We start from the raw sequence: 23982 nt of genomic DNA, 5'->3' as shown, positions 1-23982 counted from the left end.
AAACAAAGAATTTTCACCTGAGGAATACTAAATGGCTGAGAAGCACTTGAAAAAATGTTGAGAATTCCATACATATGAGGAATTAAGTAATAGTCACTACTAATAGAGCAGAAGAATTCAAAATCTATAGTCTCAGAACAATGGTCAGAGGCAACTTCAATAAAACAGAATTTATCACTCTCTTTTGGACACCTAATTTTTAAAGCACATGCTTTATAATAAATACATTTTGAAAATGAAAACAAATTTTACTATTTATTTTCTGGAAATTATAAATTGATTGCATCATTTCCCTTTTCCATTCTCTATGCAAGTTCTTATGTGCTTCCATTCTCATTTTAATTTCATGAACTCATCCTACATTAATTGCCCAGGAGGATTTAAAATTACAAAACATGCACACACACACACATACACATACACACACACACACAAACACACACATGCACATTTACAGGCACATGCACACACTCACACACACACACAAGCATGCCCATGTACACACACACACACACACACACACACACACACACACACACACTTGTATATATCTAAGGAATGATGTGAAATAGTGTACTCAAGGTGTAATATTCTTACACAGGAAAGTTTACAGTACATAAAATCATTCTGCACCTGTCTTAATAGATATAAATGTGAATATTTTACTTGGATGCACAGGTCTGCCTCTATAACATGAATGGTAAAGTCATCCTTACAGTGCTGACAAAAAAGGGGCACCAGTCCTTACCACAGTGAGAACTTGCCAAACAAGCTCATGCCAAAAAGCCTACAGTATATGATATGAGCTGTTTTTGTTTGTATTATTAATTTTGATTAAATATACCTCTGCAGATTATGTCTTCCTTAGCATACACACAGAGATAAAGAAAGCTTACAAAACAAGACCTCGTTGCAAATGAAAAGTGCAAGTGGATGAATAAAGGCCATTGGTTACAGCAGTGTAGACACCAAGGAAGAATTTTGTACTTAATACAAATAATAATAAAGCCATGAAATAATTTTGTTTGCCTTCAAGGTACTATCAATGTTTTGTAATGAAAATCTGCATTGCTGAAATTCAAAGAGAGAGTGAGATCAAATATAAAGCCAATAGGAGTGGAGCCATACTCATTGCTAATATACATGAGGAAAAACATGGTAAAAAGGTGAGGGGTGAGGGGTACGGGGAGGGAAAAGGAGGCTTTTCAGAGGGGAAGCAAGGAAAGGGGATAATATTTGAAATGTAAATAAAGAAAACATCTAATAAAAGAAGAAAAATTAATCTAGAATGGCATTATCTAAATGAGAAATGTTCTAGAAAATTGGCTTTTCTTTTAATATGTAAAATTGCTCACAATGGTGCATAGCTCCAGTAAAATAATAAAGTCTACTAAAAACAAAATTGCCTAGAATTGAATTCTTGTGATACATCAATTTTATCCAGATATAAACAGGAAAAATGAATATATTTGATGAAATTAATTTTGACATATATATTCAAATCCATATTTTACTTGATGTGAAGGAATATATTTCACTCTCATAAACCCCTAGAGAATATTCTCCGTTTGACTTTGAAATAGTCAAGATAAGTCAGCAAAAGGATTGAACATTTTGGCCAATAATATGTCTTATACATTTCAGGAACCTAGTGCTGGACCTGGGGACCTGATCTTGATTTTAGCACAAACATTGCAGGTTGAGAAAATTTATTTGAACAGTTTTACCTTCACCTGCAAATGTGGGCTATATCAAAAATATGAACATACATGCAAATAATGGATGTGACTGCACGTTTGAAAAGACTGTACCATAAATATGACCTTAAAACAAGCTACTTTTCTGTTAAAATTATTCCATACCCATAAGGAACAACAAATATGATTAATATATTATAATAAAAGCTACTGAATTTTGTCATTAATTTAGCTTATGTTTTTCTGAGTTTTTGAGCAAGTTCAATGTTTTTCACAGGAATCAATCTTATTATAATGATTAAGACAGACTAATTTCATACATATCAGGAAGTACAGTCTTTTCAGTGAAGGGCTTGCTGCTACACAAAATAAAGAGAAACACATACCTATACACACTGTCACATGATCTGCTGAGAGGAAAAGGCACCAGGAAAGTAGACTTAGAAGGAACATTAATTTGAATGAAATAGAAGAGTCCTCACTAAATAACCAAATTTGTCCTATCTACTATGCATATGAGAGAATATTATGATTTCTTTTGAATCAAAATATAATTCCCTATAGAATTAGAAATACCATGAAATAATTTATCCAAAGAACCAATTTTATATAGTCATGTTTGATATGTTTAAAATTTCACAATAAATCTAGACAAAGAAATAAACTATTAAGTTTTAATTTATATATAAACAGTTTTCTCCTCCATTTTCTTTGATTTAATGCCTTAATACTTCAAATTATTTTACCAAGTACAGAGTATTGTCTCATAGAGGATAATTCACTGTCACACCGACTTTGTTTTTTTTTTAACATATTATTTTGATAAATTCACTTTTAGAGATTCTAAAATTTTTTCATCTATATCTTTTGGTCATTTTCCACTTGTTGATTTCCAACACATTTCTTTATGGATTCACAGGGATTTCCAAGTGATATTGTTTATTTCCATGTCTTACTGCCTATACCCATATAGATATAAGAAGTTATTCTTAGGAAATGAAGGTCTGGTTGGGGTAAAAACATCTTATTTACTTTACTTAGAAACATACATGAATATTTCTGTCCAACTCAACATCACCTGTCTGACACTATTCATTAACCTGGATTATTTAATGAAAGCTAAGAAACAGCACCAAGATGAAGCTCTCATAGTCACTATGTCTTGGTAGACACATATAAACAAACAAGAAAACAAGAATAAATATTGTAAACCAAGGTAGTAAACATGTAACACCTTGAAAGCATTCTGAGGAACAAAATGAAATTATGAAAAAACACTTATTGAAAAAACGTGTTTTATAGTAAAACATGAGATAGATGAAATATTTAAGGAGAATAAAAGTATTCACAACTTCTAATTGTGACATTCTTAAATCTGGAATCAGCTGCATGTAACACACATGGCCTCTTCACTCAAGCTTCACAACAAACACTCAGAAATTATTGCACTCAGTAACATCGTGTATTATTGCAGGCACAATCAGGACTTTCAAAATGCTATGGAAAATTTCAGGCTTAGACTAAATCTTCCTCCCTTGAAATCATAACAGTGAAAACTGTCCAGACATTGTGGCATAACAAAAATGGCAAATAAGAGTTTATAGTTATCAATCATTTTAGTGAATACTAAAATGAATACAGTCAAAGTTACCATTTCATTTCCTCCTGAGTGTGGAATATAATCCAAAAGGAAAATAAATTGATGAAAACATTTTAGAAACTCTAAGAGTGAATTTGTCAAAAAAAAAAAAATCAGTAAATCTTAATGGCTACACCCATTACGTCATAAGAATTCTGAACTCGAAAAAAAATTGTACTCACTGTATATAACCGTCCAAATATTGGTATGGTATAGTTGAATGAGGCCTTTTCTTTTCAGTGTAGAAAGTATGAACAGGGAAAAAGGCACCAATCATAACATCTCCTTCATGGTGAAACTCTTCAGTGATTTCGAAATAACATCTATTGACATTAAACTTTAAATCAGAAGAGACAAATTTGGGAATTTGCAAGAGCAAGAAGATAAAAATCCAGGAGAACATCCTATTAGCACATTGGTCTCTTCAATGCAGAATATACAGTATCCAGTAAAAATATGCTTAGTTCATGTTTTTGTGACTATGTGTGTTTTGCATTTGTTGATCACTCAGTTTGACACAAATATTCCAAGGGTTCAGAAATGCCATTGGGAATTTTTAAACTATCCTTTCCCTTGAACTCTGCTGCTGAGGACCTTAATGAAGTGAAAAACAATTTCTGAAATACGTTTGCTCATATTCTTCTCTATCCTAAGGCACTATGACTTCAGCAAAGACTACAAATAACACTAGCTTAGGGTTTATCTTCTCTTGGGATGAATTGGCTAACCATATGAATCAAGAAACTTTTAATAGGAAAAACAATTTCGGCTGATCCCCACAGTTTGCATAAGATTAGGCCAACTAAGTGAAAAAGGAAAAGATTAAAAAGAAAGTGTAGCAAGTATAACCACACCAAATTAATATATTACAGAGATTTAGGTGGCAACTAACATGTGTGAATTATGGAAAAAACCCTTCCAATCAGTTTACACAATATGCATGGGTGTAGCTTATCCCAACATTTCCTGCTTTTGTCCAAGAAAGGGGCTTTATCTGTAATACCTGTAAACTATATAAAATAAGAAATCTTATGAGAACTGTGAGAAAAACAATTACTGTTAAAATTTCCACTTCATTTGTATTTAACCACTTTTGACAAAGTATTTCTACACTCTATCCTACCTTGTTGCATCCAACATTCTCTAGAGGGATTTTGCTTAAGAGAACAACAAAAAGTGGATTTACAGTTTTTCACTAGAAGGAAAGCAAATGCAAAGTTTAGATTTGGGGCTTGTGACTATGATTATATTATCTGAACTTTGCTGATTAATATTTAGAATTAGACTTATGAAGTCTATCATTAATCTAGGTTTCAAACCCATCAAAGATCTGAGAGGGATAAATCTTACCTGTAAGCAAAATGTGAAGACCAGGAAGCTTATGTGTTAAAAAGAATGAGAGAGATTTACTGGCTACTTGGACAGTCACCCAAAGTTTATCTATAGCAGTGGGGACATCCCTCTTTGGCAGCCAGGTCCAGAAGTTCTGAATAACCTTACATTGAAAAAGAAAGTTTGGAAGAATGTGCTACCTTGCCTAGGAGACTTCTGGTTATCCAGTATTTTGCCTGTCAACATTTTGGGCTTTGTACTGTCATCAGTCAAGGTAAAGGGTACTTTACATCCTAGTAGCCAGTTTTGACAATTTTGTAGCAAACTCAAAGTGAAGACTAATATTTGCCCATCGTCTACTCTTGAGGAGATACATATTGCTGCCTTACCTTGATGAATCTTTGTATCACAAAAAGTTTTTTTTTTTAAATTAAAATGTCTTAAATGTCCCATTCTGAAGAACTCTGAAGTGTGTATCTATTTAAAGTCTATCTAAATGGAAAAATTTTGCTTGTTTCTTATTAATTGGCCTAAGTTTAAGCTGGAAAACCCATACAGCAGACAAGTTAGGCTTATTCATGTAAGTAAGTGCATATATTATGTGCATAACTACAATAATAGTTCTGAATGGACTAAAAGATTGATCATTTATAAAGTTACTGATTTTCAACTTGGTTTCTTAGTTACTACTAATGTTTATAAGAGTAGCTTTTATAAGTGTAGAAATTTAAAATAAGGGTTTTTAATTAAAACTCTCTTATCATGAAAACAAACATTTAATCAGAAACAGTCCATGATGATACAGACCACTTAATTGACCATGAGAATAAGCACAATGAAGAAACATAAATAATCACTCTGTGAGTTAAAGGGAAAGGTGTAATTCTAATTTGACTAATCTGTCTTCCAGGAAATCATGGATAAATCCTAGTAGCCAGTACTAACCTTCACAGGGCAATAGGTACCTCTCCTATCTTAAAGGAAGGGACAGGACTTCCTCTTCACAGAGATAAAAATTACTCATTTTAGCCTTTGGTTTTTTTTTCCATTTTTTATTAGGTATTTAGCTCATTTACATTTCCAATGCTATACCAAAAGTCCCCATACCCCCCCCACTCCCCTACCCACCCACTCCCCCTTTTTGGCCCTGGCATTCCCATCTCAGACAATATCCCAATCCCCAGGAAAAGTATAGATAATTTTGAGGTGGCCATGTTGAATTCCAAAAGTGTGTTCAAATTTTCATTATATCTGCCTTGATATTTACTAAGTCCTCAATCTCAAGTCCATATAATTGTAATTTTAACATTGTTCCCAGATCCTGTATAGCATTTATAGTATGCCAAAATAGTTTGCCATACCTTTAAAATCTCTTATTCTACTCATTATAGTTGCTATGCCACAGTCAAATGGTTCACATGAAGTTAAGTTTAGAGCACATTAGTCTGTCATGTCAGGCATTTTTTTTTTACAAGTTGCTGTCTAGAATAGTCTCTCCATGATGTTGGGCTGGATTTATAGAAAGATATTATGTAAATTTGTTTTTGTCGTGTAATATCTTGGTGTCTCCATCTATGGTAATTGAGACTTTTTCTGGATAGAGTAGCCTGGGCTGTCATTTGTGTACTCGTAGGTTCTGCATGAAATCTGCCCAGAATCTTCTAGATTTCATAATGTCTGGTGAGAAGTCTGGTGTAATTCTGATAGGTCTGCCTTTATATGCTACTTGACATTTTCCCCTTACAGCTTTTAATATCCTTTCTTTGTTTTGTGCCTTTGCTGTTTTGGTTATTATGTGATGGGAGGAATTTCTTTTTTGGTCCAGTCTATTTGGAGTTCTGTAGGCTTGTTGTATGTTCCTGGGCACCATTTTCTTTAGGTTAGGAAAGTTTTCTTCTATGATTTTGTTGAAGATATTTACTGGCTCTTTAAGTTGGGGATCTTCACTCTCTTCTATATTTATTATCTTTATGTTTGATCTTCTTATTGTGTCCTGGATTTACTGGGTGTTATGGATTAGGAGCTGTTTTGTATTTTGCATTTTCTTTGGCTGATGTGTCAGTGTTTTCTATGGAATCTTCTGCAACTGAGGCTCTCTCTTCTATCTATTGTTTTCTGTTGGGGATGCTTGTGTATATGATTCCTGATCTCTTTCCTAGGTTTTCTACCTCCAGGGTTGTCTCCCTTTGTGTTTTCTTTATTGTTTCCATTTCCATTTTTAGATGCTGTTTGGTTTTGTTCAATTCCTTTACCTTTTTGGTCGTGCTTTCTTCAGGGATTTTGTGTTTCCTGTTTAAGGATTTCTACCTGTTTACCTGTGTTCTCCTGTATTTCTTTAAAGGAGTCATTTATGTCCTACTTAAAGTCCTCTATCATCAACATGAGAAGTGATTTTAAATCAGAATCTTGCTTTTCTGGTATGATAGGATGTCCAGGTCTTGCTATGGTGGGAAAACCGGGTTATGATGATGCCAACAAACTTTGATTTCTGTTGCTTATGCTCTTGCACTTGTTTTTTGCTACCTTTTATCTCTACTGATACCTGCCCTTGCTCTCTCTGCCTGTCCCTCCTTTGGTCCTGGTTATGGGGGAATTCCTCAGAGTCCAGCTGCTTCTGTGTTCCTATCATTCTGGAATCCTGGGATCCTGCTATCCTGTGTGTGTTAGAGCTCCAGGGAGTCAAGCTTCCTTATGGATCCTGAAGTCCTTTTATCTTGCCATGTTAGAGCACATGGAAGTTGAGATTCTTCTGGGTGTTGTGGGACTCATTATGGAACCAATGCCCAAGATCTGTCCAGGGAACCTGCTCAGCCTCGAAGTCAAATGTTTGTTATATTTAAAATCCCATTTAAAGGAGATACTAAATCTATATATTATTAGTATCTTTTTTTAACAATATTTTCTCATTCAGGCCTTAGTTAATTCTATTTTTTTATATATTTTATTTAATTACACTTCAAATGTTATTCCCTTTCCTGGTTTTCCCCTGAAAACCCCCTCTACCTCACCTTCTCTCCCTGCTCACCAACCCATCCAAACCTGCTTTCTGGACCTTGCATTCCCCTACACTAGGGCATAGAACATTCACAGGAACAAGGACCTCTCCTCCCATTGATGACCAACTAGGCCATACTCTGCTATATATGCAGCTAGAGTGATGAGTCCTACCATGTGTTTTTTTTTGGGGGGGGGGTTGGGGAGGTGGGGGGTTGGTCGTTTAGTCCTAGAGAGCTACGGGGATACTGGTTATATCATATTGTCGTTCCTCTTATGGGGCTGTAAACCCCTTCAACTCCTTTGGTGCTATCTCTAGCTCTTTCATTGGGGACCCTGTGCTCTGTCAAATGGATGGCTTTGCCCAATTCTCTATTTGCCAAGCACTGCCAGAGCCTCTCAGGAAAAGTTATATCAGCCTCTTGTCAGCAAGCACTTGTTCGCATCCACAATAGTGTCTGGGTTTGGTGATTGTATGTGGAATGGCTCTTAAGTTGGGGCAGTCTCTCTATGGTCATTCCTTCAGTCTCTGCTCTGAACTTTGTTTCTATAACTTCTTCCATGAGAATTTTGTTCCCCCTTCTAAGAAGGATTGAAGTATCAACACTTTGATCTTCCTTCTTCTTGAGTTTCATGTGTTTTGCAAATTGTATCTTGGGTATTCCAAGCTGCTGGGCTATTATCCATTTATCAGTGAGTACATATAAGGTGTGTTCTTTTATGATTGCATTGCCTCACTCAGGATGATATCCTCCAGATCCATCCATTTGTCTAAGAATTTCACAAATTCATTGTTTTTTATTGCTGTGTAGTACCATTGTGTTAACGTACCATATTTTCTGTATCCATTCCTCTGGTGATGAATATCTGTGTTCTTTCCAGTTCTGGTTATTTTAAATAAGGCTGATATGAATATAGTGGAGCATTTGTCTTTATCACATGTTGGAGCATCTTATGGGTATATGCCCAGGAGTGGTATTGCTGGATCCACCATTATTTCTATGCCCAATTATTTAAAGAAACGCCAAACTGATTTCCACAGTGGTTGTATAAGCTTGCAATCACACTAGCAATGGAGAATTGATCCTCTTACTCCACATCCACACCAGCATCTGCTATCAACTTAGTTTTTGATAGCCATTTTGACTGGTATGAGGTAGATTCTTAGGGTTGTTTTGATTTGCATTTCCTGATGACTAAGGTTGTTGAACTTTTTTTACTTACTTATTAGCCATTTGATATTGCTCAGTTAAGAATTCTTCGTTTAGCTCTGTATCCCATTTTTTTTCTTTTTTTTCTTTATTTAATTTTTCTTTATTTATTTTTATTACATATTTTCCTCAATTACATTTCCAATGCTATCCCAAAAGTCCCCCATACACTCCCCCCCGACTTCCCTACCCATTCCTTCCCATTTTTTTTTTGGCCCTGGCGTTCCCCTGTACTGGGGCATATACAGTTTGCGTGTCCAATGGGCCTCTCTTTCCCGTGATGGCCGACTAGGCCATCTTTTGATACATATGCAGCTAGAGTCAAGAGCTCCGGGGTACTGGTTAGTTCATAATGTTGTTCCACCTATAGGGTTGAAGATCCCTTTAGCTCCTTGGGTACTTTCTCTAGCTCCTCCATTGGGAGCCCTGTGATCCATCCAATAGCTGACTGTGAGCATTCACTTCTGTGTTTGCTAGGCCCCGGCATAGTCTCACAAGAGACAGCTACATCTGGGTCCTTTCGATAAAATCTTGCTAGTGTATGCAATGGTGTCAGCGTTTGGAAGCTGATTATGGGGTGGATCCCTGGATATGGCAGTCTCTACATGGTCCATCCTTTCGTCTCAGCTCCAAACTTTGTCTCTGTAACTCCTTCCATGGGTGTTTTGTTCCCAATTCTAAGGAGGGGCATAGTGTCCCATTTTTAAATAGTGTTATTTGATTCTCTGGAGTGTAACTTCTTGAGTTCTTTGTATCTATTGGATATTAGCCCTCTGTCAGATTTAGGATTGGTAAAGATATTTCTGCAATCTCTTGGTTGCCGTTTTATTCTATTGACAGTATCCTTTGACTTACAGAAGTTTTCCAATTTTATGAGGTCCCATTTTTCAGTTCTTGATCTTATAACACAAGCCATTGGTGTTCTGTTCAGGAATTTTCCCCTTCTGCCCAGATATTCAAGGCTCTTCCCCACTTTCTCCTCTATAAGCTTCAGTGTCTCTGGTTTTATGTGGAGGCCCTTAATCCACTTAGACTTGAGCTTTTTACAAGGAGATAAGAATGGATGAATTTGCATTATTTTACATGATAACCACCATTTGAGCCAGCACTATTTATTGAAAATGCTGTCTTTTTTCTACTGGATAGTTTTAGCTCCTTTGTCAAATATCAAGTGACCATAGCTGTGTGGGTTCACTTCTGGCTCTTCAATTCTATTTCATTGATTTACATGTCTGTAACTGTACCAGTACCATGAAGTTTTTTTCACAATTGCTCTGAGGTATACAGCTTGAGGTCAGGGATGGTTATTTCACCTGAGTTTCTTTTATTGTTCAAAATAGTTTTTGCTATCCCAGGTTTTTTGTTATTCCAGATTAATTTGCAAATGGCCTTTTCTAACTCTGAAGAATTGAGTTGGAATTTTCATGGTGATTGCTTTGAATATGTACATTGCTTTCAGGAAGATCGCCATTTTTCCTATATTAATCCTTCCAGTCCATGAACATGGGAGATCTTTCCATCTTCTGATATCCTCTTTGATTTCCTTCTTCAGAGACTTGAAGTTCATATCATGTAGATATTTCACTTGCTTAGTTAGAGTCACACCAACAAATTGTATATTATTTGTGACTATTTTAAAGGATGTTGTTTCCCTTTTTTTCCAGCCTTTTTATCATTTGTTTACAGAAAGGCCACTGACTTGTTTGAGTTAAATTTATAACCAACTCCTTCACTGAAGTTGTTTATCCAGTTTAGGAGTTCTCTGGTGGAATTTATCTATACTATTGTATAATCTGCAAATAATGATATTTTGACTTCTCCCTTTCTAATTTGTATCCCTTTGATCTCGTTTTGTTGTCTAATTGCTCTGGCTAGGACTTAAAATACTGTATTGAATAGGTAAGGTGAGAGTGGACAGGCTTGTCTACTTCAACATACAACAAGTTTTTTTTCCATTTAGTTTGATGTTGGCTACTAGTTTGCTGTATATTGCTTTTAATATTTTTAGGTATCAGCCTTGAATCCTGATCTTTCCAAGGCTTTTATCATGAATGGTTGCTCAATTTTGTCTAATGCTTTCTCAGCATCTAATGAGATGATCATCTGTTTTTTCTTTGAGTTTGTGTATATAGGGCATTACATTGATGAACTGTTGTATGTTGAAGTATCCTTGCATCCCTGGGATGAAGCCTACTTGATCATGATGGATGATTGTTTTGATGTGTTCTTGGATTTGGTTTGCAAGAATTTAATAGAGTATTTTTCCATCAATATTCATAAGAGAAATTGGTCTGAAGTTCTCTTTCTTTGTTGGTCATTGTGTGGTTTAGGTATCAGAGTAATTGTGGCCTAATAGAACGATTTGGGTAGAGTACCTTTTTTTTTATATTTTGTGGAATAGTTTGAGTAGTATTCGTATTATGTCTTCTTGAATGTCTGATAGTACTCTTCATTAAACCCATCTGCTCTTGAGCTTTTTTGAGTTGGAAGACTATTAATGACTGCTTCTATTTCTTTAGGGGATATGGGACTGTTTTGATTCTTAATCTGATCCTGAATTAACTTTGGTACCTGATATCTTTCTAGTAAATTGTGCATTTCATCCAGGTTTTCCAATTTTGTTGAATATAGGCTTTTGTAGTATGATGATCTGATGACTTTTTGGATTTCTGTGGTTCCTGTTGTTATGTCTCCTTTTCATTTTTGATTTTGTCAATTAGGATCCTGTCCCTGTGCCATCTAGTTAGTAATAAGGAAAGAAGGGTTTATCTATTTTGTTGATTTTTTTCAAGGAACCAGCTCCTTGTTTGTCTCCTTCTTTTTGTTTCCACTTGGTTGATTTCAGCTTTGAGTTTGATTATTTCCTACAGTTAACTCCTCTTGGGTGAATTTGCTTCTTTTTGTTCTAGAGATTTCAGGTGTGCTGTCAAGCTCCTAGTATATGCTCTCTCCCCTTACTTTTTGGAGGCATTCAGAGCTATGTGTTTTCTTCTTAGGACTGATTCATTGTGTCCCATAACTTTTGGTGTGTTGTGGCATCATTTCCATTAAATCTATAAAGTCTCTATTTCTTTCTTTGTTATTTTAATATCTTAAACTTCTCTTTGAACACTATATTTTTATGATATCTAATTACTTTCAAAATATTTTATCATACCATTTTCTGTTATCCTTTTGAAAGGTATCCAAGGCTGGTAGATTTTATCTGTCTCCATGCAATGGAGGAACTTTTATTTATTCCATATTTTTATTTATTTTATAGCCTGAAATTCAATATATTGTGTGCTTTCATATTTACTGTTCAAATATTGCATGATAAGTTAAATTTTCAGATCATGTGAAGAAATTTTGGAGAGAACATAAGTACAAGCTTTCTCTTTTTACTTACATTTGTAAGAACTCAAAACTGATATATGTGAGTGCCATTTGAATTCCATGTGAAGTGAATTAAAGGAGCAAATGTGCCTCCTTTTGAAATTATTGTACATGTATTCAATTTCCTACCGAACTCCAAGATGTAGCTATTTGACAAGGCAGAACATTTTTTTAAATTTAAATAATAATATAGTTAATGAGAGAAAAAAAAGATTCACAATCAAAGTGGAATTTAAGCTACTCAACCAAGTAGTCAGTAAATACATAAATAGCATCAGCCTTGAAAGACCACATGGCCTTCTATATCTGGATCCCTGTAACCTACCTTTCTCAAAAATGTCCCTGACTCATTAATATTTCAGGTTCTCCAACACTGCTAAAATCTTCTCTCAAATCATTAAACTTGTTTGCATATGAAGGGCATAATAATACCAACAATTTTCTCTATTTTCAAGAATACTTGAAAATTGGTTGTATTCAACAACATTTTTTTTTAATTGTACACAGAACCCTCAGTCTGTTTGCAGTGAGAGTTATGAGCCTAGATTCAGGAAATTCACCTTAGAGCGTAAGTCAGTCTACTGCTACAATTGCACACCTTGTACATATAATGAGATTTCCAAAGAGACAGGTAAATGCAGATTTTATCAGAAACTTCCTCATTTCTCCACAGGATTCAACAATACCCTGGGAAATATAACTGGTGTGAATAGAAGTAAGAGATGAATGATTTCTTCACTCTGTTTTAGATCTTAAAAGTCACAATTTATTATCATTTTCTTGAAATAGCTCACCATAACCATTACATATTATATTTGATTTAAATATTTCATTCACTGTCAATGTTAATAGTGGTAGAAAAATATTTTCTCCTGAATTTAACAGTAATTTATTTCTGGGTGCCTTGTAGCAAAAATGAATAAAGTATTTAATATTTATGTACTTCACAGTGTATTTCTATCACTTCTAAGGCACATGCAAGGCTCAGATCTGGTGCACCTTCATTGTGACTATTCAGAGCTTATTTTTGTTGTTTTTTGTTTTTGTTTTTTGTTTTTTGTTTTTTGTTTTTTAAGACAGGGTTTCTCTGTATAGCCCTGGCTTGGCCTGGAACTCACTCTGTAAATCTGCCTGCCTCTGCCTCCCAAGTGCTGGGATTAAAGGCATGTGCCACCACTGCCCGGCTCAGAGCTCATGTTAAAACACACAGGTAAGGGGTTGTTTCAGAAATGTGCTTTTCTTTGTGTGCCTTTAGATCCCTAAAATATGGTAAATACACAAAGAAAATAAAAAAGTATATTTTGATGAAAATTAAAGAGTTTTTTATCATTTGTATTATTTTTTTAATAATTGCACCATGTATTTTGATGATATCCACACCTACCAATCCTTATATGTCCATTCATCTATTTTATAAAAACTCACATTTAGTTATGTATAATTTACATAACTAATAGGGTCCTTGATGTTCATCAACTCTTGGGTTTTTGGATGACACTTGAATAATGTTAAACTTGCAGGGGCAGAACTCTAAAAATAAAACTGATTTCCCTCCCAATAGCTATCAAATCCAATTAGTTCTTTTCCTGGGGCTGTGTCTTCATGGCAACCAATACTTTTGATGCTAGAATTTTGTCTGGTTTAAATCTGAACACATCTACTGCATTATCTTAAATGCTATAAATTTGTAAATATAACTGCACAATATGTCCAGAAAAGAGTGTTTTCTTGTACCTGAATATTTCAGGTCTTTTTTTTTTTTCCCTCTAGTCTTTCTTAGGAATTTTACAGAAGTTTTATATTGTTAATTGACTTTTTAGAAAATATTATGAGGTGTGACCTTTTAGGAGAGGTGTGTCACTACAGGCAAACTTTGAGGTTTTAAATCCAAACTACATCTGGCCTTTTTCTTTGCTTCTGCTTCCTGCCTTCAAATTAGGATGTAAGTCTCTCTCTCTCTCTCTCTCTCTCTCTCTCTCTCTCTCTCTCTCTCTCAATCTCTTTCTCTCTCTCTCTGTCTCTGTGTGTGTGTGTGTAGAGAGAAAGAGATGAAGAGAGACTAATTTATGTGATTAGCATAAAATAAGTAAAAAAATATTATATCAAATCCAGTTTAGTACTTTCCTGGCTGCTTCTGTGCTTCTTGCTATCATGGAAATTGACAAACCCACTGAAATGATAAGTGAACACTCCAATTAAATACTTTCTTAATAGGTATGCTTCATTATCTCTGTTCACAATATAACAATAACTAAGACAGTATAACAATAAAGGTCTTTAAATGAAATTTTTACTTATAAAATATCTGGCTGAATCTAATAAAAATGGGATTGGTAGTTATTATCATTGGTACTGATATTATCATTATTTTTAATGACTTAGATGCCTTTTCATATTCCTCTACATGAGCACTACGGATTTGATATTAGGGAAAATATAATTTGTCTTATAATTCTCTATGTCAGAACAAGAATTGTTCAAGCATCTGAAGACTGAGTATTTGTTCTGTTTATGAACACATTAAATGTGTATGACAGAAACACAGTAGTAGGGAAAGTGTGTTGTAATTCATGAATCACTTCCAATTATGAAAATTCATGTAGATTCTGCCATCATGAGTCCATGGTCTATTACTAATTTCAATGTTCAATACTGTGGCTTTTAGAAATGACTATCTCTCACATGAATTAGTTATAGATGTGAAGAGCATGTACATACACATATTATACACAGATATGAGAGAAAATAATTTTACAGGAACTTCATATTAAAATTTTACAGGAGAATTTCTACTACTCTTTATTTTAAATGAGGTTAGCTCTATTGGCATGGAATCATGAAAATCAGCATGAATTTCATAATCTTACACTATGATTACATAATAAAATAAAGGAGAAATATATTTTTAATTGTAAGATAAATTTTATTTAATGAAAATTAATAAATGTTTACTATTAATTTCAATAATTAATTAATGGTAAAAAGTAACATATCATGGTAATGCACAGAGGTCTGAATTTATAAACTGCAGAAAATTGTTTGGATGATTAGAGTAATAAATTTCAGCCATATTCTCTTCTAATCCTACTTGGTAAAACTTTCTCATATCACCATATCTTGATGTAACTATTTAATATTTAGTCCCATAAAAACCATGAATGAATCTTATTTTTGAAAGATTCACTGTCACCTTTCTTGGTGGTATGATTGTTGCTGAATTATTTTATTTTTATTAAATGAATGTTTAAATTTAATGTTGGCTATATAATAGGTGGGAATTATTAGTGGTGATTTCAGGCAAGTAATTGTAAACGTGTGATGTATATTCGCATATTTCTTTCTCACTCATTTTGGAATTTGTGAAATTTAGAAATCTCTTAATGGCAATACTGACATATATTATGCTGGACTTAGGAACTCAGAGTACACAAATATTGTCATATACAAGACAGTGCCTAGGGACAGTCTTATGTCTATGAAAATATTAGAAAGACAATGAACAGTTTGCTTCTTAATTTAAAATAGACTATAAAACATTTATAATGATACAGCCTTTTGTATATCATAAACTCATAGAATATATTTTAAATATATAAAATTCTTTGGAGCTGCAAGGGACCACTTTGTTATTTGCTGTTTTAAAGAAGATTGTTCTTCTACTGTAGTAGTGCTGACATTCATTTTTTCTTTTGCATGGACATTTACTCTTATATTTTGAGATAAAAAAGAACCTGTATTTATAATAACCGAGGGGAAGTGTGTGCTGTTTCATAGTCCCCTTCAAAGTGATATCTTTTGTCTTCCATATCACCAAGACTTCCTACTGAAATTCAATTTAGAAAATTTCCATGGTTCTTAATATTACTTGGCTGATAACCAAGCCTTTGCCCACCATAAATATTAGGAAAAGTTAAAAGTCAAACAATACCTAAAGCATTATGAGAGATAAACAATACACATGTATGTATTGAATCTCTACATCATTTCTCTATTTTGATTTGCTTATACTACTAATATTATTTTGCTAAAATACAAATATTTCACCTAATATGCCTGAATTTGGATATACTGTATTTGAACCAAAAGTAATTCTACCCTAACATTCTAGGTTATCAATCAATTTAGATAAAATTACTAAAAATCATACATTTGTAGTTTACTTATATCAAAGTGTATCTCAGTTTTATACTGGACAGAAGACTGAATCATTTTTATTTCATATACATACATTCACATATAAATATTTACATACACCCATAATTATATATGTGCACATATATTATCTAATATATATTAATTAAGAAGTTATATTTCCTTAATGTGTAAGATTATTTATATATTTTCCATCTCCATGTAAGAGAAATAATACTTGCAACTATAACATCAATAAAGTATTTCAACTCAGTAGAGATATATTGAGTTCTAAAAGCTTAAATAGAATATAGAAGAGTAGTTAAAGGACATAATCATGCCATCTTCCACAAAAGAAAAAAAGAATTAACATTCAACTATTCTGTACATGGTTAAGTTTAATCTAGAGTGGTATTAATTCTGCAATTTGTAAAATAGAATTTATTTTCTTCTTTCAAAATAATACCCAGTATATCTTAAATATATTCATATACCATGAGGTTTCTGGATGTACCCTTTTTATTCTACTTACCTAAATTTTTCTCTCTTTACAAAAATCTTTTCACTTTACTTTCTTATACCCGAATACTCTAGAATGACCTGTACTTAAGAACTGTCTACATTCTTGCTGTAACAATCTTAAAGAACATTAATTTCTACTCTCATATCAAAAAAGAAATTTAAAAGAGCTCCTCTGGTAATGATATGAGTTCAAGTCAGTTTCATTCATCTGATGATAATCAATAAAATCCAATTATAAACAGTTCGTGAGCATTCTGTTACAGTATGTATGTATGTATGTATGTATGTATGTATGTATGTATATGTATATGTTCATGCCTGTTTGTTGCAAAATGGGTTTGGCCGTGTATCCAATGATATGTAATAAAGGTCATTCAATCACCAAGAAAAAATACAAGTATATTTCTATTTAATAAAAATATTTTTAATATTATGCTGTTCAAAGAATTGCTAACCACTTCAGATTTGTTGCTTATTGAAAATTGAAAATTAAGCTTTAAATTAGAGAGATGCTTATTCAATATTATTAATGAAATAAAATTCAAAATGTGGTGTTAATTAAAGTTTTTAAGAAATATATGGGGGCTGGAGAGATGGCTCAGCAATTAAGAGCATTGACTATTCTTCCAAATGTCATGAGTTCAATTCTCAGCAACCACATTTTGACTCATACCACCTGTAATGGGATCTGATGCTCTCTTCTGGTGTGTCTAAAGACAGCTACAATGTACTCATATATAAATAAAATAAATAAATCTTTAAAAAAATAAAGAAAAATTGGATATGTTGCTAATGTAGCACATAAATGAACATACAAACATTTTATATTAACCATAACATTTACAAAATTCTAATAGAGCATAAAAAGTTTTCATCTAATTTTTTTTACTCTTCACTAATTCTCTATCTGAAATAGATGATTGTCACAAAATGTTATGCATAGATTTCCCTTGGAGCATTTCGAGTATTTAATAATTTAATAGGATTCATTCAATAGACTCCAGCAAGGGATTAAAAGAATTTGAAAATTACAAGGAATTATGAGGAGATAAGTAAATTTAAGAATCATGTATAAAAACAGCATTATCTGAAAACTATTGAAAATAAAAACATTCTTCTTTCTATATAGGTTTTAGAGGTCAAATTCACAATCTATAAAGGTATTTTCTGAGGTGATATAAGGGCCCAGGTAGATTTATGCAATGTATGTTAGTATTTTACTTACATTCAAGATACAAACACTAATTTCCTAAAAAGTAGCAAAAATTTATAAGTAAAGAGAATAAAGGCAAAAGGGTATTTCAATTAAAACAGTATAAATAAGAGTTGTAGAGAAAAACTACTGGCAGTCCTCTGCTATCTATAGAGAAACATCATTTTTATACATACTGGCAGCAGCAAATAAACTCAGTGGTAGTAAAGTATAAAAAGGAGAGATAGTGAGTGCATTAAATTTGTAGTGAAAACTAATACATAGGAAGGAATATGGTAGAAGAAAGATAGAGACTGGATAAAAAATCTTTTACATAACAGCACAAAATACTAAAACAAATATATAGGAAGAAAATAATCAGTAAAATATGGAGTTATTCTCAAGAGTTGGCATAATACTTTGTCCCTGAGAAAACAAGGCTTTGTGACTTCTGTGTCTGTCCCCATTAAGCATGTAGTTGGTAATATCTCAGCAAGTATTCATGATTACCTTTATTTCTGACCAGAGAAAGGTCATTGTGTGAAGTGTCCTGAAAGCCATTATGCAAATACAGAGAAGAACACTGCCTCCAGAAAGCTTAAAGCTTTCTGGCCTATGACAATCACTTGAGAATGGCCCTCACCAGCATAGCTCTGTTATTCTCTACACTCACAGCCATTGTTATTGGTATCTTTGTAAAACAGAGACACACGCCCATGGTCAAGGCCAATTATCGAGATCTCAGTTACACTTTGCTCATCACACTCTCCTTCTATTTCCTCTGATCTTTGACTTCCTTAGCCAGTGCAACGCAGCCACATGCATTCTGCAGTAAACAACATTTGGAGTTGTATTCACTATGGCTCTTGCCACTGTGTTGGCCAAAGCTATTATGGTAGTTATTGCTTTCAAGGCCACTTTTCCAGGGAGAATGGTGAGTTGGCTAATAATATCAAGGGCCCCAAACAACATCATTCCTATTAGCACCCTGATTCAACTTGTTCTTCATGGAACATGGATGGTAACATTTCCTCAATTTGTTGACCAAGATGATCATAGTAAACATGAGCACATCATCATTTTTTGCAACAAGGGCTCCAATGTTGCTTTCAACTGTGTCATGGAATACCTCTGCTTCTTGGCACTTGGGTGTTATGCCATGGCCTTCTTCTCAAGGAATCTGCCTGATACATTCAATTAATGAATCAAATTTCTGTCATTCACCATGCTGGTGTTCTTCTGTGTATAGATCCCCTTCCTCCCTGTCTCCCACAGTACTAAGGGGAAAATCATGTTGGCTGTGGAAGTCTTCTCTATTTTGGCTTCCAGTGCAGCCCTCCTTGGCTTCATATTTGCCCCAAGTGTCACATTATCTTGTTAAGACCAGACAAAAACTCTTTTCATTACATTAGGAACAAAACACATTCTAAAAGAAATAAACTTCACAAACAATTGTTCAAAAAACAAACTTTGCTTTTATAGTAACAACTTAATACATGTTTTGAATTCATGACCTAAATCATCCTAAACATCCATGACAGATTTATCATGTCAGATAGATTTCATCAGAATTCATGTCTTTATCCAACTATATTACGGTGGTTCTAGTATGTGTTCCAGTTGTTTTCTCATGTTTGAAAATGTTCATGTAATTTTCACATGATTACTCTCTAAGTATAAACACAGGTTCTTGGGAATCTTCTTTGTAGAACAGGACAGATTGAACTTACATGTATCTCCTCTCTCTTGTCTCAAATGCTCTGAATTTCAACATTGGTACAACCATACTTGTATCTTTTAGCATCCTTTTTTGATGTAAACAGTGGATCCTGGAGGAAATTATAGAACCTATATTTTATTAAAATATCATAGTCCCTAAACATTTTAAATAAATTTGCTTATTTTCATATACAATTCATCTTCCCTCCACACATCAAGAAACATTTTCTTTATTTAATTTTTGCAAAGACATGTATTTAAGAAAGTCATAACAATGCAGAATTTTGAAGCTCAGTCTAAACTCACAGAACTATAACACAGACTCACAGATATGGGTTAAATTTCATTGATGAAGAGAATACAGTACATTCTAAAACGCAGAGAATCAGAAAATTCCTGAATATTTGCATCTCTCGAACATACGATATTTAAGGTGTTATCAATATGACTGGGTAAAAATGACCTGAACAAAGAACTAAAGATAACTATGAAATGCTGAGAAAGCAGTAAATAGTGATCTCCAGGAAATAGCACATTAATTGGTTATCCAATCCAAACTGTTCAGTCGTAAATACAGATACAAAGGTGAAATTATGTAGACAGAGATGATATATATACATATATATATATATATATTTACTTTCACCTTCATATATATCATATTTATACTATATTTGTGTGTGTTATTATACATGAGAAACTCATATAGATTTATATATAACAATTATTAATAAAATAGTTATATTGAATATGTAATAACATTGCAATGTGCTTATAAATCAAATTTTAATTAATTTTATTAAAGACATCAAGAAATTATATTAGGATGCACTTTTGAAATAATAAAATATGTTTCTAATTCAGGAAGAGGAAAGAACATTTGTCAAGCTAATAAGCAAATTAAACCAGTAACAAAAGGATAAGTCCTTCTCAGAATTTCACGGTACCTTCTCCAAAATTAACTATATAATCGGTCACAAAACAGGTCTCAACAGATACAAAAATATTGAAATAATCCCATTTATCCTATCACATCAACACGAACTAAGGCTGATCTTCAATAACAGCATAAATGATAGAAATCCCACATACACGTGGAAGCTGAACAACACTCTACTGAATGATAACTTAGTAAAGAAAAAATGAAGAAACAAAAAAAAGACTTTATAGAGGTTAAAGAAAATTAAGCCACAAATACTGTCTTAGTCAGGGTTTCTATTCCTGCACAAACATCATGACCAAGAAGCAAGTTGGGGAGGAAAGGGTTTATTCGGCTTACACTTCCATGCTGCTGTTCATCACCAAAGGAAGTCAGGACTGGAACTCAAGCAGGTCAGGGAGCAGGAGCTGATGCAGAGGCCATGGAGGGATGTTCTTTACTGGCTTGCCTCCCCTGGCTTGCTCAGCCTGCTCTCTTATAGAACCAAGACTACCAGCCCAGAGATGGTCCCACCCACAAGGGGCATTTCCCCCTTGATCACTAATTGAGAAAATGCCTTAGAGTTGGATCTCATGGAGGCATTTCCTCAACTGAAGCTCCTTTCTCTGTGATAACCCCAGCTGTGTCAAGTTGACACAAAACTAGCCAGTACACATACCCAAACTTATGGGACACAATGAAAGCAGTCCTCAGAGGAAAACTCTGAGTGCCTCTAAAGAAAAACTGGAGAAAACATACACTAGCAGCTTGACAGCATACCTAAAAGCTATAGAACAAGAGGGAACAAGTTCACCCAAGAGGTGTAGATGGAAGGAAATAATCAAACTCAGGGCCAAAATCAACAAGTGGAAACAAAGAACTATACAAGGATTCTGGTGGCACATTGCTTTAATCCCAGCACTTGGGAGGCAGAGGCAGGCAGATTTCTGAGTTTGAGGCCAACCTGGTCTACAAAGTGAGCACCAGGACAGCCAGGGCTATACAGAGAAACCCTGTCTCAAAAAAAAAAAAAAATAACTCAAACAAATCAACAAATCATTGACATTTCTCAGCACAAAGCATAGACAGGCTAAGAAAACAAGGGAAACAACATCCTACACAATAGTCAGGAATAATATAATATACGTTAGTGTGACTCTAACTAAGCAAGTGAAAGTTCTGTATGATAAGAATTTCAAGTCTCTGAAGAAAGAAATCTAAAATGATCTCAGAAGATGGAAATTTTTCCCATGCTCATGGTCTGACAGGATTAATATAGGAAAAAATGGCCATTTTTCCAAAAGCAATGTACATATTCAAAGCAATCTCTATGAAAATTCCAACTCAATTGTTCACAGACTTAGAAAGGGCAATTTGCAAATTCATCTGGAATAACAAAAAAAAAAAAAAAAAAAAAAAAAAAAAAAAAAAAAAAACCCTAGGATAGCAAAAACTACTGTCAACAATAAAAGAACCTCTGGTGGAATCACCATCCCTGACCTCAAGCTGTACACAGAGTAATTGTGAAAAAAAAAAAAACCCAAAACAAACAAAAACAAAAACAAAAACAAACAAACAAACAAAACTGCATTGTACTGGTACAGTGAAAGACAGGTAGATCAATGGAATAGAATTGAAGATCCAGAATTGAAACCACACACCTATGGTCACTTGATCATTGACAAAGGCACTAAAACCATCTAGTGAAAAAAAGACAGCATTTTCACCAAATGGTGCTGGCTGAAATGACGGTTAGCATGTAAATGAATGCAAGTGGATCCATTCTTATCTCTTGTACAAATCTCATGTTTAAGTGGATTAAAGAACTCCACATAAAACTAGAGACACTGAAATTTATAGAGGAGAAAGTGGGGAAGAGCCTGGAACATATGGGCACATGGAAAATGTTCCTGAACAGAGCACCAATGGCTTGTGCTGTAAGATCAAGAATTAATGAATGGGAACTCATAAAATTGGAAACTTTCTGTAAGGCAAAGGACCCAGCCAATAAGACAAAAAGGCATCCAACTGATTGGGAAATATCTTTATCAATTCTAAATATGTTAGGGGACTAACACAAAGAGCTCAAGAAGCTGGTCTCCAGAAATTCAAATAACCCCATTAAAAATGGGGTACAGAACTAAACAAAGAATTCTCAACTGAGGAATACCAAAGGGCTGAGAAGCAAAAAAAAAAAAAAAAAAAAAAAAAAAAAAAAAAAGTTCAACATCCTTAATCATAAGGGAAATGCAAATCAAAACAACCCTGAGATTCTACCTCACACCAGTCAGAATGGCTAAGATCAAAATCTCAGGTGACAGCAGATGTTGGAGAGGATGTGGAGAAAGAGGAACACTCCTCCATTGATGGTGGGATTGCAAGCTGGTACTACCACGTTGGAAATCAGTCTGGTGGTTCCTCAGAATATTGGACATAGTACTACTGGAAGATCCAGCAATACCTCTCTTGGGCATATACCCAGAAGATGTTCCAACTCGTAATAAGGACACATGCTTCACTATTTTCATATGTGCATGTTTCTATTTTGTGGAATATTTTAGGGGTATTGGAATTAGGTCTTACTTGAAGGTCTGATATAACTCTGAAATTAACATATCTGGTCCTGGAAGTTTTTTTGTTGGGAGACTATTAAAAGCAGCTTCTATTCCTTTTGAGGATATGAATAGTCCTTTGATCGTTAATCTGATCCTGATTTAACTTTGGTACCTGGTATCTTTTGAGAAAATTGTCCATTTCATCCAGATTTCCCAATTTTGTTTTATATAGCATTTTATAGTAAGATCTGATGATTTCTTGGATTTCCTCAGATTTTGTTGTTATGTCTCCCTTTTTATTTCTAATTTTGTTAATTTGGATACTGTCCCAGTTCTCTCTAGTTTGTCTTTCTAAGGGTTTATCTATTTTGTTGATTTTCTCAAAGAACCAACTCCTGGTTTGGTTGAGTCTTTTTATAGTTCTTTTTGTTTCCACTTGTTGATTTCAGCCCTGAGTTTGATTATTTTATGCCATTTATACCTCTTAGGTGAATTTGCTTCCTTTTGTTTGATAGCTTTCAGGTGTGCTGTCAAGCTGCAAGTGTATGCTCTTTCCAATTTCTTTTTGGAGGCAGTAAGAGCTATGAGTTTTCCTTTTAGGACTGCTTTCATTGTTTGCCATAAGTTTTTGTATGTTGTGGATTCATATTCATTACCCTCTAAAAAGTCTTTAATTTCTTTCTTTAATTGCTCCTT

The 23982-nt window shown here is 33.9% G+C and overlaps 1 protein-coding gene and 1 pseudogene across 1 annotated transcript in view; one reads left to right on the top strand and one right to left on the bottom strand.

Annotated features, from left to right (window-relative positions):
• Vmn2r107 (vomeronasal 2, receptor 107) overlaps positions 1-3739 on the bottom strand; it is a 30348-nt gene extending 26609 nt beyond the window's left edge. The window contains exon 1 of the mRNA NM_001104569.1: positions 3519-3739. Within this exon, the coding sequence (NP_001098039.1) occupies positions 3519-3739 (221 nt within the window). The remainder of the gene's footprint in view (positions 1-3518) is intronic.
• Vmn2r-ps127 (vomeronasal 2, receptor, pseudogene 127) lies at positions 12750-19539 on the top strand (annotated as a pseudogene).

This window comes from Mus musculus, chromosome 17, assembly GCF_000001635.26.
Source record: "Mus musculus strain C57BL/6J chromosome 17, GRCm38.p6 C57BL/6J".
NCBI lineage: Eukaryota > Metazoa > Chordata > Mammalia > Rodentia > Muridae > Mus > Mus musculus.
The sequence above is the reverse complement of the archived record's forward strand: the minus strand, read 5'-3'. Positions and strand labels throughout refer to the sequence as shown.